The 16428-nt window shown below is 38.5% G+C and overlaps 1 protein-coding gene across 1 annotated transcript in view; it reads right to left on the reverse strand.

Annotated features, from left to right (window-relative positions):
- Positions 1 to 3660: 3660 nt before the first annotated feature.
- The window catches only part of LOC124607115, a 79612-nt gene continuing 66844 nt past the window's right edge, over positions 3661 to 16428 (reverse strand). The window contains exons 4-5 of the mRNA XM_047139313.1: positions 14737 to 14872; positions 3661 to 4315 (exon numbers count right to left, since the gene is read on the reverse strand). Of these exons, the coding sequence (XP_046995269.1) occupies positions 4174 to 4315; positions 14737 to 14872 (278 nt within the window). The 3' untranslated portion in view covers positions 3661 to 4173. The remainder of the gene's footprint in view (positions 4316 to 14736; positions 14873 to 16428) is intronic.

A 16428-nucleotide genomic window follows, 5' to 3' on the forward strand; every position in this document is an offset into this window, starting at 1 on the left:
CTGTGACTTTCATGTATTGCTTCTTCCTTGAAATATATTTGTTCAACTTGAAGTTATTACAAGCAGAAAAAGTGCTCTCATACTTAAAGTTGTGGTTTTACTCAAATAAGCTGACTTTAAAAAAAAAAAAAAAAAAAAAAAAAAAAAAAAAAAAAAAAAAAAAAAAAAAAAAAAAAAAAAACCAACTTTGGATGGTGTGGATGTAAGTGTCAGGAGGAAAATATAGGCATGATGCTGGAAAACAAACAAACATAAAAGGTGTATGCTATGAAGTTTCTGGGAATGCAGACTGATCAACATTTAAACTGGAACGAAAATATTGTCTATCTAACTCAGTTCAGTGTGTTTTGCTTTAATGCTTTAAGAATAATATCCTATGTGTGTAACTCAGAATGCACAAGAACTGTGTGCTTTGGTTATTTCCAGTCATTTGCAAGCTATGGCATAAGTTTTTGGGGCAAAACCAAGTTACGATTAGAAGAAATTTTTATAATTAAAAAAAAGAGCTATCCATATCACGACTCACAGCACTCAACAGATGTACTGTAGACACTTTTTTAAACATCAAAAGATACTAACAGCATCATCCATATATATTTTAAAATGCCTGGAAACTATCAGTAAAAATAACTGTTATCTTCAAACCAACTCTAGCTATCATAATGACAATACAAGGTATTGTAAACACTTCCACATTCCCTATGTAGCAAAAACTAGAAGTCAGAATCATGTGACCCACTTAGAAATAAAGCATTTAAATGCACTTCCATCACAAATTAAAGAGTTGGAAAACAAAAGTAAATTCAGCATGAATTAAAAAGAATATCTGTCTCAGACAATAAGGTGACACTTGCTTTTAATAATTTAAATGATTTTAAACTTATTTTCAAATTATGTAATAGCTATAAAGATTCTGTTTAATGTCCCCAGTGCATCATGTGTATAAGGCACAGTTTTATTTGTCATGAGCATGTGTTTTTTGTGTACTAAGTGTTTGTTCTCTATTGATGTATTATGGGTAAGTAATTTGCTTTGCTTGTTTATTATGTTATGCAGTTATCATGTTTTACATGTAAACTTTCTAATGACAAATTCTATATTACATGCGTGATATTTTGGATGATGAATAAAATAAAATAAATAAATACAGTATTGGTTGTGTGCTGCTCAATGCAGTCATGTTGATTAAACATTTAGATACAACATTGCAAAGAAATATTAAATGGAATGACGACCTAAGGTCAGTAGCAGGGAAAGCGAATGGGTGATTTTGGCTTATTGGAAGAATTTTACGAAACTGTAGCTCATGTATAAAGGAAATCACGTACAGAACACTACTGTGACCCATTCTTGAGTGCTGGTCATGTGTTTGGGATCCCTATCAGCTCCAATTAAAGGAAGACATTGAAGTAATTCAGATGCATACTGTTAGATTTGTTACTGGTAGATTTGATCAACCTCCAAGTATTCCAGAAATGCTTCATTAACTGAAATTGAAATACACTGAGGGTGAAAGACATTCTATTCATGAAACATTATTGAGAAAATGTAGAGAACCGGTATTTGCAGCTGACTGTTGAACAATTCTACTGCTGACAAGAAACATTTTGTGTAAATACTGCAAAGACAAGATAAATTACTGCTCACTTGGAGGTTATAGACAGTTGTCTTTCTCTCACCCCATTTGTGAGTAGAACAGGAAAGGAAATGATTAGTAGTGGTAGAAGGTACCCTCTGCCATGGACCAAATGGTGGTTTGCAGGGTATGTGTGTAGATGCAGATGTGTGTGACAAGGAGACCATTCAGTTTAGATATGAAAGTTTGGGGTTTCTTTCATTAAATTATCAGTTCTGCTGGAAGGCTACTGAAAATGGAACTTGCAGAATAGTGCACATCTCTCTGTTCAGTATGTAGCTGGTCAAGGTGCAATGACTGCAACCGGGTGGCATACACTAGTGGCACAGAGCTGGGTGGTTTTTGATTCATGCCTCAGACTGTTAGGTGCCAGCGGTTGCTCGACAGGTGTCAGGCAGTGGTCGACGGTTCATGGCCTGGTGGCAGTGGCGGCTACGTCATAAGTACAGCATAATATAGCACAGCACAGTCCAGCCGCACCAATGATGACTGCATCAGTAAAATTTTGTTGACCTCACGATGGTGACTGATGTGTGGCAGGACCAATAACGAAGCCCTGCAATTCCGGAGACCCACTCTGCTGTGCCCGACACAGACTGTTTGTCAAAACACAGCCAGCTGTAGGGAACAGTGACTGGCTGCTCCTGAGGGTTTTAATACAGCCATCTGGCACTGACCAAGTGGAAGACATAGCGCTGTTATGTTCCTCTGTGTTGATGGACCGTCTGGTTAGCACATAATCTTTCCAAAAGGTGGTCAGTGTCTCAGGCCCAACTGTAACCTCGTGAAAGGGGATGGAGCAGAAGCAGCCGACTTTTGTTGAATAGCTGTGTCAGCAAGTCACTTACAGTGGCTATCTGTTCTCCAGATACAACTCTCGGCCTTGGTTGTGGCCTGTGCTGTTACAAGTGGCTAAAGAAGTGTTGCGTACTAGCAAATCATTTTCTCTGTCTAGTGTTCACCGAGTGAATTTTGCAGTTCCTTTTAAATGAGTCAATATTATTAGATAAAATACCCATGATGGACTATACAAACAGGAATGGCACAGTTAGATTATAAAAAAGGTCAAACAGTGGCCTACATGAAGTTAATGACCTGACAGCACAGATAGTTCTGACTGGCCTATGAATGTTCTTCATTAATGCACAGATTTGTCCCAAAATTTCATAATTTAGAAATGTGCGTCTTGGTGATACATTGAAGAGAAGGTTAAAGAGCAAAATTTGTGTCTAAAAATGTTCTTGAAAAACTACGCAGAGTTTGCAGCAAAGACAGTCATGAAAAAGGCATCGTGGGTGACATTTTCATCCTCACTAGTTGTGTTTTGTTCCAGCCCTTTCCTCTCTTTTGCTAATTATCATATTTTGATTGTGGTCTTTTGTTTTATAATGCACAGAATACAACACATTATTGAGACATAATCGATCCCAGTGGTTAACACACAGAGTACCACACATATAGTGATGAATGTATCGCAGCATCAGGCATTAGGCTCTGATATGGCCACAGCATGCCATGTGTTAAAACATCTTGATTTCTTGAACTTGAGATTTAGTGTCAAATTCTTCAAACCACATGATTTTAAATTTTGTGAATTCAGCTTCAATTTTTTCTGGATTTCATAATTTTAAACATTGTAAAAATTTGTATGTATACATAAAAATATTTTCTGAGTAGTATCTACTTTCTTTTTACAGTTTTCTGCTGTAATTACTGAAATTTTATTGCTTCTTTATTAAGACTTATACTGATGAAAATTACATATATGCCACAGTCATCAGCTCAAATAAAATAATCTGTGAGAAATTGAAACTAGAGAGATTCATTTTTTATTTGTATGTACAGAGAGAGTGTTACATTATCATTGTTTGTGCTGTGCAGTGCTCTGCTGAAGGTCCCTGCTGCTATTGGGATTTTTAAATATTACAGTAACCACCAAATAAAGCAAGAGATATTTGAAAAGGAATATTCTGTCAAGTAAGAAGAGAGATTCTTTTGAATGACGGACAAAAAATAAAAACAAATAAATAAATAATTTGTTTTATTGAAGAAGACACTATGTGTTGGTCAGCTATAAATTTATCTTTGAAGACTGTTGTTCTGAAGTTTAAATGTATTTACAAGTAAAACATTTTAAAAATACATGTACATAATGTTCTTAAACATAAATATCTTTAAATACAAACATTTCACAATCCCCCTCCAAGCCTTCTTTACTATTTATTGTGTTCTTTAATATGAAGAAATTGGTAACAGTCCTCATGCTGTACTTAGCTTCGCACCACTGCTTACTAGTTAATAAATTGTCATTGCAAATTCTGATCTGGCAGTAACTAATACTGAAATATTTGCAACTGCAAGAAACCTCACTTTTAACTTATGAAATAGAAGATAACTTCTACTGAAATTTGCAGCTGAAAATATTTTAGCTTCCAGACTTGCAAAGTAAAAATACCATCCATTCTCATTCACAACATGAAAAGTTATTTCTCGTTTCCACCCGGAAAAGATCTATGTGCTACTCTGCACAGCACATATTAATACAGAAATATAGCACCATCTGTGTTTTGATCATCTGGATTAATTGTTGGAGGTGGAGGCTCAATGCGTAGCAAGTACTCTCGGAAGCCCAACACAGCTATGCTAGAAATGCTTATGAACATGGCCACAAGCACCAGCCTGAAATTTGAATTAAAGGAATTTAATATGCTTAGATAAATTAACAGATTCATTTAGAATAACAAAAATATGAAAAGAATCAATTTTTGAAAATATAATGTAACTGGATAGATAAAAAAGTCTACTCACTAAGCAGCAGCAGGAGAGCACACATATAAAGATATTTAAAGTTGCAAGCTTTCAGAGCCATTGGTTCCTTCTTTTGGCTGAAGGGATGAAGAGGAAGGAAAATGGGTGAAGGAAGAGGACTAGTGAGGTTTAGAAAGTGGGAAGAGTTCAGAAAAGTCACCCAGAGTCAGGGAAGACTTACCAGACAGGAAGAAATTAATGTAAATTAAAGCCAGGTGGGTAGTGAGAAGCAAGGACATGTCATAATGCCAGTTCCCACCTGTAGAGCTCTGAGAAACGTTTGTCTGGGGGAAGAATCCAGATGACATGTGGTGAAACTGAGGTCATGACTGTCATGTTGCAAAGAATGCTCCACAATAGGATGTTGCATATTATGTCTATCAGCCTCTGCCTATCTCATTCATCCTAGCTGATAATTTGGTGGTAGTCACACCGATGTAAAAGGCCAAATGGTGTTTTCATAACAGCTGGTGTATGACACGTGCTGTTTCATAGGTGTCTCTCCCTTTGATAGTATGTGTTTTGGCAGTTAGAGGGGTGGTACAGATGGTGGTAGGAGGGCGCACAGGGCAAGTCTACCAGTGGGGATGGTCGGAGGGGTTGGAGCCGTAGGGTAGGGAAATGTGTCCAGAAGGAGCATAGGGCCTGACAAGGGCATCGCAGAGATTGGGTGGACAATGAAAAGCTATTTTCGGTGTTGTGGGTAAAATGTTGGACATAATGGACTTCCTAAAATGATGCCCTGAACTGTTCCCAATCTCCGCAATATTCTGGTACAGATGGACTCTCCACATTCAGTAGATATTGTAACATAAAGACAGTCTGGTGCACCTTAAGTGCACTAAAATGGTCCATTACCTTACTAAATACTGTTTATGTCTATTACTGACACTCAAAGGTTTTTGAATACTGAAGTCCTAAAAATATCTTCACTCTAGCTCCGGCTCATTTCAAAACTGCCCAATGATGCCAAGTTTTCATTTTTGCTCCTGATCACTTGAGCCTACTCAATGCACCAAGTTTCATGGAATTTTCTCCTAAAAGTTTGTATCCTTCATCAACCTTCAACACCAGGTTTTGTTCAATATTTGGCACCAGGCACAACTCAGCTTAGAACAGTAATGTTATGAAGTAGTATGCACAATCGGTGGTTCTCTTTACACTAAAAAGTGTCTCCAAAATCTACTACCTTGTGGAGGAAATCTGGTCCTAATGTACCAAAGTTTCCAGTCATGTGATGGTCACCAGGTGTACATGTATTACAGAAATTGGAGCTGCTTTTGGCTGTGATTGCTCTTAGCAAATTCTACTTGCTTTGAATCTTCCTGGCAGATTAAAACTGTATGCCGGACTGAGACTTGAATTCAGGACCTTTGCCTTACACAGGCAAGTGCTCTACCAACTGAGCTACCAAAGCACAACTCACGTCCCATCCTCACAGCTTCACTTCTGCCAGTACCTTGTCTCCTACCTTCCAAACCTCACAGAAGCTCTCCTGCAAAACTTGCAGAACTAGCACTTTTGGAAGAAAGGATAGTTCGTTCTACCTCACTATCACTGGACAGCTTAAGTGGTTACTCAGTTAAGGTTAGTGAAAGTCCCCTTGGCAATAAGAATGTCCTATCTCTAGTTGCAGTGCTGAAGACTGACATCTAGGATGAGTGAGCTTCAATCCTCTCTCCCTCCTCCTCTCTCTATCTCTCTCTCTCTCTCTCTCTCTCGCTCGCTCTCTCTCTCTCTCTCTTTCTCTCTCTCTCTCTCTCTCTCTCAGATGCAGATTTTCCTTCATTGCCCTAAAGATCTTCCCTGTAATAGGCTATGCACAGTTGATTTTCTTTTCAGTCTTATCCATATTTGCTTGTGTTCCATTAAATATTTAATAACCATTACATCTAATATTGTTGTATTGTACCAATTATATAATCACACAGTGTGGGCATGAAATGTTTTTGTATGTCAGAATACAAAATCTTTTGGTGTGTGTGTGTGTGTGTGTGTGTGTGTGTGTGTGAGAGAGAGAGAGAGAGAGAGAGAGAGAGAGATGGTGGGCATATCAAACATGTCATAATGTAAATCCAAATATCTGTAGTGGCATTTACATGTTAGATAAACTGTGTGCATGCTATGATTTGTAAATAATTCACTTTTTTTCATGTAGCTCACTAATTGTCACCCTGTACCAACAACTCAACACACTGATGAACAAGTAGGGAAATACTATAAAAAGATTGAAGACATTATGGGTAAAGGAAAAAGAAATGCCTGCATCATCATAATGGGGGATTGTAGTACAGTGGCAGGAGGGGAAAAAGAAGATGGAATCTTTGGAAGATTTGGATTTAGAAATAAGAATGAGAGGAGTGAAAGGTTGGTTAATTTCTGCAGAGAAAATTGTCTTATGACTGGAAACACATTGTTTGAACATCAGAGAAGATGAAAATATACATGGATCTCTAGGTTGAATGACAACAGATACCAAAATGATTACATCATAATTCGCAAAAAGTACAAAAACTGCGTAAAGAATGGCATAGCATTTGACTTAGAAAGACTAAAGGAGGAAGATAATGATGCCGAGTTGGAAAACACATTTATGTCAAAATGGGATAGAGGGCCCAATGAAGAGAGTGTGGATGAAAAATGGAAGAGGATGAGACAAAACCTTAAGGAATCTGCAGAATAAGTTATAGGGGTGAGGAAGTTTGAAAGAATGAGGGAAGAATGGGTAACAAAGACAATGCTGGATAATACGGAAGAAAGAAGGAAATGGAAGAAGTAGGACTGAGGAAGGGAAAATACTGTACAGAGTGCTGAATAATGAATAAAGGAGAAAAACAGAACAGGCAAGGAAGACATAGATGAAAGAGAGATGTAACGAAATAGAGAAATGAAGAGAAAGAAAATACAAAATGATGTATAGATTAGGTTCCGGCCTAGTCTTTGAAGCAAAGAAAAACAGGACAAGTATGGGAACAGAAAAAAGTAATGGTACAGTGGTTAATAAACCAAAGGAAGTGTTGTGAAGGTGGCAAGAATGTGTAGAGTGCTTACATCAGGCTGATCGAAACCCAAACAATATTGTATTAGAAGAGGAGATGAGAGTTATAGAAGACGACAAATGTCGCTGAGTCATGGAAGGAGAAGCAGAAATGGCTTTAAGAGAGATGAAGAATCACAAAGCAAGTGGAATTGATGGATTACCAGACAAGTTCTTTAAGAGCCCTAGGAGTAGTGGTGCAAAATGACTCACTTATCTATGTAATGCGACATATGAAAAAGGTGAATAGTCGTTGACTTTCTGTTGGCAATAATGATACCAACTGAGAAGAAAAGCAATGCCAAGAAATTAGAGGATTTTAGAACCATAAGTTTTATTTCTCATGTAGCAAAAGTTCTACTTTGGGTGATAAATACCATATTTACTCGAATCTAAGCCGCACTCGAATCTAAGCCGCACCTGAAAAATGAGACTCGAAATCAAGGAAAAAAAAATTTCCTGAATCTAAACCGCACCTGAAATTTGAGACTCAAAATTCAAGGGGAGAGAAAAGTTTTAGGCGGCAACCCCAAATCAAAACAAAGTTGGTCCATTGTAATATGAGACACAATTTCGGTCGAATGAATGACGATACAGCTACAGTAGTTTGGTTCGAGATGTAAGCTTAGCAGGTAGTCATTGCTGTGTTTCAGGCACTCCATCCGTATTTATATGGGTGCCCTTCCTTTTTCACGTGCTTCGTCTGGTTTGAATTGATTGCTTATTTTTCTTTGATCTGATACGTGCCGTTCTCTTTGTTATAAGTGTTTACGTCACTCTAAGCCAAAAATGCATTACTGTACTGTGTAATGCATTGTTTGTCACATTCTGATGATGAGTGTTTACAGCCTGTTGCCGCTCGTGGCATGGCTTGCTTTTTGTGCGTGCTACCACCGCTTACAAAAAAAAGAGAGAGAGACAGAGAGGAATCGTCTCATTAGCGAAACAATGGCAAGAGACTGCTATTTGTTGTTACTTACACTGCTGCTTTCTTTGATAATGATCAACAAGAACCAAATAATAGACTGCGTATGATAGAAGATGTTCTGAACGAGAGTTAAGCGAAAATTTTTCTCCGGCTGAAAATCTTTGCAGACGCCTCTTTAGTACATTACATTCTGCACAGAAATTAGAGTCATCTTAGATTTAAAAATCTAGTCAATTGCTGTGCTTCATTTCTGACTGTATCACTATTACGCATAAGAATAATACGAATATAAACATGACATGATATGTATATTCTTCCGTGTTTGCTGTTGTCTCACTCTAGTTTCTTAGTTTATTAGGCAGACAGAATTTAAATGAGATAGCAGCAAAAATGAAAGAATACGTGACAAAATGTTTATATTCGTATTATTCTTATGGTGAAGAGAATACTGCATATGATTCACAATTCATAAAAGTTCCTATTAGCAACCATCTCTTCTCACAGGTAGGAAAAAATTCAGAACGCAGAGTTTGCCATATTGACAAACATCCCTAACAGTCTTGCCAGTCGGATTTTCATAGTACATGAAACGCTGCAACATTCGAAGATGAACAATATGGAATTTGTATTTACTTCGACGGATAGTGTATGAAAATGCAGTGATCGAAGCTTGGGGCAGAGGAAAAAAAGCTCTTCTTCCACCTTTTTTTAAAATTTATTTACTGACGCAGAGGTTTTGGCACCAGTATTTATCTTTGTGCCTGCAAAGCATGCCTGTCTAGCGCTACATATATTCGATGGCAGAAGTTAGTTGTGGTGGCACCTACCAACATTTTTCAGAACTTCCGCGTATTTTGCACTCGATTCTAAGCCGCAGGTGGTTTTTTGGATTACAAAAACTGGAAAAAAAGTGTGGCTTAGATTCGAGTAAATATGGTAGAATACCTCACAGAAGACTAGAAAAAAAAGTATTGCAGAGGAACAGTATGGACTTAGAAGAGGGAAAGGCACAAGAGATGCAAATGGACTTCTGAGAATTCTAGATGTGAGGTACACTGAAAGAGAAAGAGAAGGTTATACTGTTGTCATAGACTTGGAGAAAGCCTTTAATAATGTACAGTGGAATAAATTAATGGATATTCTAAGAAAGAAAGCTGTTGACTGGTGGGATAGAATGCTGATTAGTAATCTATATCTGTTGTTGTTGTTGTTGTGGTCTTCAGTCCTGAGACTGGATTGATGCAGCTCTCCATGCTGCTCTATCCTGTGCAAGCTTCTTCATCTCACAGTACCTACTGCAACCTACATCCTTCTGAAACTGCTTAGTGTATTCATCTCTTGGTCTCCCTCTATGATTTTTATCCTCCACGCTGCCCTCCAATACTAAACTGGTGATCCCTTGATGCCTCAACACATGTCCTACCAATCGATCCCTTCTTCTAGTCAAGTTGTGCCACAAACTTCTCTTCTCCCCAATCCTATTCAGTACTTCCTCATTAGTTATGTGATCTACCCATCTAATCTTCAGCATTCTTCTGTAGCACCACATTTCAAAAGCTTCTACTCTCTTCTTGTCCAAACTATTTATCGTCCATGTTTCACTTCCATACATGGCTAGACTCCATACAAGTACTTTCAGAAATGACTTCCTGACACTTAAATCTATACTCGATGTCAACAAATTTCTCTTCTTCAGAAACGCTTTCCTTGCCATTGCCAGTCTACATTTTATATCCTCTCTACTTCGACCATTATCAGTTATTTTGCTCCCCAAATAGCAAAATTCCTTTACTACTTTAAGTGTCTCATTTCCTAATCTAATTCCCTCAGCATCACCCGACTTAATGCGACTACATTCCATTATCCTCGTTTTGCTTTTGTTGATGTTCATCTTATATCCTCCTTTCAAGACACTATCCATTCCATTCAACTGCTCTTCCAAGTCCTTTGCTGTCTTTGATAGAATTACAATATCATCGGCGAACCTCAAAGTTTTTATTTCTTCTCCATGGATTTTAATACCTACTCCGAATTTTTCTTTTGTTTCCTTCACTGCTTGCTCAATATACAGATTGAATAACATCGGGGAGAGACTACAACCCTGTCTCACTCCCTTCCCAACCGACTCTTATAACTGCCATCTGGTTTCTGTACAAATTGTAAATAGCCTTTCGCTCCCTGTATTTTACCCCTGCCACCTTCAGAATTTGAAAGAGCGTATTCCAGTCAACATTGTCAAAAGCTTTCTCTAAGTCTACAAATGCTCGAAACGTAGGTTTGCCTTTCCTTAATCTATTTTCTAAGATAAGTCGTAGGTTCAGTATTGCCTCACGTGTTCCAACATTTCTACGGAATCCAAACTGATCTTCCTCGAGGTCGGCTTCTACTAGTTTTTCCATTCGTCTGTAAAGAATCCGTGTTAGTATTTTGCAGCTGCGACTTATTAAACTGATAGGTCAGTAATTTTCATGTCTGTCAACACCTGCTTTCTTTGGGATTGTAATTATTATATTCTTCTTGAAGTCTGAGAGTATTTCGCCTGTTCCATTCATCTTGCTCACCAGATGGTAGAGTTTTGTCAGGACTGGCTTTCCCAAGGCCATCAGTAGTTCTAATGGACTGTTGTCTACTCCCAGGGCCTTGTTTCGACTCAGGTCTTTCAGTGCTCTGTCAAACTCTTCATGCAGTATTATATTTCCCATTTCATCTTCATCAATATCCTCTTCCATTTCCATAATATTGTCCTCAAGTACATCGCCCTTGTATAGACCCTCTATATACTCCTTCCACCTTTCTGCTTTCCCTTCTTTGCTTAGAACTGGGTTTCCATCTGAGCTTTTGATATTCATACAAGTGGTTCTCTTTTCTCTGAAGGTCTCTTTAATTTTCCTGTTGGTTGTATCTATCTTACCCCCAGTGAGATAAGCCTCTACACCCTTACATTTGTCCTCTAGCCATGCCTGCTTAGCCATTTTGCACTTCTGTCAATCTCATTTTTGAGACGTTTGTATTCCTTTTTGCCTGCTTCATTTACTGCATTTTTATATTTTCTCCTTTCATCAATTAAATTCAGTATTTCTTCTGTCACCCAAGGATTTCTACTAGCCCTCATCTTTTTACCTACTTGATCCTCTGCTGCCTTCAGTACTTCATTCCTCATAGCTACCTATTCTTCTTCTACTGTATTTCTTTCCCCCATTCCTGTCAATTGTTCCCTTATGCTCTCCCTGAAACTCTGTACAACCTCTGGTGTAGTCAGTTTATCCAGGTCCCATCTCCTTAAATTCCCATCTTTTTGCAGTTTCTTCAGTTTTAATCTACAGTTCATAACCAATAGATTGTGGTCAGAATCCACATCTGCCCCTGGTAATGTCTTAAAATTTATAACCTGATTCCTAAATCTCTGTCTTACCATTATATAATCTATTTGATACCTTTTAGTATCTCCAGGGTTCTTCCATGTATACAACCTTCTTTAATGATTCTTGAGCCAAGTGTTAGCTATGATTAAGTTGTGCTCTGTGCAAAATTCTACCAGGCGGCTTCCTCTTTCATTTCTTACCCCCAATCCATATTCACCCACTATGTTTCCTTCTCTCCCTTTTCCTACTGCCGAATTCCAGTCACCCATGACTATTAAATTTTCATCTCCCTTCACAATCTGAATAATTTCTTTTATTTCATCATACATTTCTTCAATTTCTTCGTCATCTGCAGAGCTAGTTGGCATATAAACTTGTACTACTGTAGTAGACATGGCCTTCGTATCTATCTTGGCCACAATAATGCATTCACTATGCTGTTTGTAGTAGCTTACCCGCATTCCTATTTTCCTATTCATTATTACACCTACTCATGCATTACCCCTATTTGATTATATCTACAGCAGAAAATATGAAGACAGATTGTGAACAAGATGATGGAGGAAAGCACAACTGGAAGGGGAGTGAGGCAAGGCTGCTGTGTCTTCCCAATACTGTTTAACATATATTTAGAGCATATTATTCAGAAATGTTTGAAATGCAAAAGAGGAGTGCAGGTTGGTGGTAGGAGGACAGAATGTATTTGACTTGCATATTATATGGTGTTATTGGCAGAGAGTGAAGAAACTATGACTGGAATGTTAAAAGAATTAAATAAGACTTGTGAGGAATTTGGAATGAGAATTAATAAGAAAAAGACAAAACATATGGTATATGGTGATAAGTGCAAGAAAAGTGAGAACAGCTATAAAGTTAGAATAGGAAGATAATAGAACAATTTATTGCTTTCAAAATCTGGGAAGCATAATTATGGATGGGACCGATGACCTTGCTGTTCGGTCCCCTTCTCCAAATCAACCAACCAATTACGGATAACATGAGATGTAATTAGAAGGTGACAAAACAGATAGTAATTGCCAAGAAGGCACTTAATAAGAAGAGGAGGCTTCTCTGTGAGTCCATGGACAGAGACCTGAGGAAGAGACTGGCTAAGTGCTTTATATGGAACATGGTATTAAATAGAGCTGAGAGATGTACACTGGGGAAAGAGGAAGAAAGAAGAATATAAACATTTGAGATGTGGGTTTGGAAGAGGATGAAAGAATAGATGAAGTAAGAAATAAGGAGGAGCTGAGAAGAGTGGGGGAAGAGAGAGAAATTTTAAAAGTAATCAGGGCACTGGATGAGAAGAGATTGATTACTAATGGACGCTATGGAGGGAATAGTGAATCGCAAAAGAAGAAGAGGATGCAAAAGATACCAGGTGGTGGCTTGTATGAGGATAGGAAACAATTATCAGAAAATGAAGAGGGTAGCAAATGACAGGAGTGCATGGGGAGCTATATGCTACATGCCATAGGGCAGAATACTGATGATGATGATGTCACATCCACTCTTAATTGTGTTCCAAACTTTTACTCACTCACATCACTTGTTGGCCAGGGATCTGTTAATTTATGTACTGCCTGAATTATGGTTGGTGCTTATTGCTGATGACATCCAGCTTTGGTCTCAGTAATGATAGGCACATTAACAGTCTTGGTAGCTATTGTGTCACTGACAACCTTACTCGGTCTGGTTATCGAGCATAGTATATGTAGCTATTTGGACTAACCCAAACTGATGATGAGTTTGCTCACTTCATTTTGTGTCCACTTTGCTGCCGCAGCATTGGAACAGTGAATTTCAGAAGAACTTTCCATTCAGTGTGGAGGCACCAGTCATCCAGTTCCTTTGGGCAGCAAGAAGAATGTCACCAATAGCAAATGGAGCAGCATAAGCAACCAGAAATTTTCTTATTGCTGTTGTTTGACTCGGTGGGCCACAGTAAGCTGCCATTCACTTCACTGCCCATTATGTCTCCATTATTTGATGAGGAAATTAAAGAGTGTGACATCTGCCAACTTCACGTACAAAGACATTTCCAGAAATATGAAGTCAAAGATTAAAATGTGCAATTTGCATCACTCTTGTCTTCAGGTTTTAATCTAAATGTGGTCTTTCATAAGCTGAAGGCTCTTATGAGTGGTTTCATTTTGGTGCACTTTCTTAGTTGATAAAATGTAAATCAAATAATTCTCTGTATTTGCCTGTTTCCTATAAGCCTTACTTCAGTTAATCAGAGATATTGGCAGAATTACAAACCATTCTGCAAGTTGAGTGTTCCACATACATCTGAACCTCAATTTTCAGTGCTGTGCAACATAGGTTTTCAGCACATTGTCAGTCATGACGGAATGGTAGCACATATCAACACAACACTTGTTCTTTCATTCACATAATTTCTGTTTTCTAGGTTCCTCTAAGAATGTGTCTCAGTCCTCAGTCTTCCATGTGCAGCAAAAACATACAATCATTAAGAAATATTGCTTCTGTCAGTTTTTTCAGGGATTGAATCTTCACTTAATATGTTCATCATGCAGCATTTTTTGCCATTCTGATATGTAATATGTAACAATACATATTTAGCTTTTGGATTTAGAATTTTTTTCTTCTGGGTGTTAAAATAAAATTTAAAAAGAATAACAGAATATTAAAAATAAATAAAAGCAACAAAATCTAACCAAGAATTAGAATTTTAAAATCAGCTCTTCATAATTTTTAATGGCTGGCTGCTTTCACTGTCTTTTCTGATTCCATGTCCACTAAAAGCATATGTTTGTTTTAACTGATTTTTTTTCTTTCCTTCCATATTTCCCAGTGATAAATTTATTAGTAATAACTACATGTTTTAACAATGTTGCATTATGCTGCAAGGAATTGTTCAGGTGCTAAGGAGGTGGTGCTGGGGCTTACTAAAGTAAATTACAATACTAGTAGTTACTATGGATGATTTCATACTGACCAATAGGAGTATCCAAGTGCTGCATGCCCATCTGATAAATATTGGCCAGCAATGACCTGTGCAAATGCTACATTGTCTGCCAGTGTAACTGCGTACTGAACACCCCAGAGAATCAGGATGAGAAGATCAGCAACAGCTGTAAATAGAAGGTAACAGTCAGGTGAGCTGTAGACAGCATGTGTCTAGAATTCTAAATCTAATCTCTGTGGTTGAGGTCCATGCACTATTTTATAAATAGATTTCTTTTTTTTTAATGACAGATAATTCTTTCCAATTTTTATAATAACTACCATTATCACTTAAAATGAACAGAGATGCTGAGTCACAGATAGGCACTGTCAGAAAGTGACCTTTCGGCCAACAAGGCTTTTGTTGAAAATAAGCAACACACACACTCACACAAACACAACTCACACACATGACCACAGTCTCTAGTAGCTGAAGCCAGACTGTGAGCAGCAGCACATGATGGAAGAGACAGCTAGGTGGTGGGCATAAGGAGAAGGCTGGGGCAGGGAGGGGGAGGGGAAGAGATAGCAGGGTAGAGATGGAGGACAGTAAAATGCTAATTGTAGGAGCATACCAGGATGAGGTGGAGAGAGGATAGGGCAGCTAGGTGCAGTCAGGAGGTTAGATGGAGTACAGAAGGGGGAGGGGGGAGGGGAGGATTGTGGGAAAGGAGAGAAGTAAAAAGAATGAGGGTGTGTTGGTGGAATAGAGGGTAGTGAAGAATTTGAACAGGGAAGAGGCTAGATGGGTAAAGACAATGACTAACAATGGCTGAGGCCATGAGGATTACGAGAACGTAGGATATATTGCATGGAGAGTTACCACTTGTGCAATGCTGAAAAGCTGGTGTTGGTGAAAAGGATCCACATGGGATAGGCTGTGAAGCAGTCATTGAAATGAAGAATGTCATGTTGGATGGTGTGCTCAGCAGTGGGGTGGTGCATCTCTTTCTTGGCCCCAGTTTGTTGGTGGCTATTCATGCAGATAGACAGCTTGTTGGTTGTCATGTCCATGTAGACTGCAGCACAGTGGTTGCAACTTAGCTTTTAGATCACATGACTAGTTCCACAGGTAGCCCTGCCTTTGATGAAATAGGTGATGCATGTGACCGAACTGGAGTAAGTGGTGGTGGAAGGTTGTATGGGACAGGTCTTGCAACTAAGTCTGTTACATGGATTAGAGTCATGAGGCAAGAGGTGGAGAGCAGAGGCTGTGTAGGGATGGACATAGATATTGTGTAGGTTTGGTAGGCAGCAGAATGCCACTGTGGGAGGGATGGGAAGGATAGTGGGTGAGATATTCCTCATTTCAGGGCACAATGAGAGGTAGTCAAAACTCTGGCGAAGAATGTGATTCAGTTGCTCCAGTCCTGGGTGGTACTAAGTCACAAGGGGACTGCTCCTCTGACGCAGGATGGTAGGACTTTGGAAGGTGTTGTGTGACTGGAAAGATAAGACATGGAAGATCTGTTTCTGTACAATGTTTGGAGGGTATTTATGATCTGTGAAGGCCTCAATGAGACCCTCAGTATATTTCAAGAGAGACTGCTTTGTCTCTACAGATGCGACAATGGTGGTTGGCCAGGCTGTATGGAAGGGACTTCTTGGTATGGAATGAGTAGCAGTTGTCAAAGTGGACGTATTTATGGTTTCTGGTAGGTTTGATAGGGACAGAGGTACTGAT

Source organism: Schistocerca americana, chromosome 3 (assembly GCF_021461395.2).
Source record: "Schistocerca americana isolate TAMUIC-IGC-003095 chromosome 3, iqSchAmer2.1, whole genome shotgun sequence".
Lineage (NCBI taxonomy): Eukaryota > Metazoa > Arthropoda > Insecta > Orthoptera > Acrididae > Schistocerca > Schistocerca americana.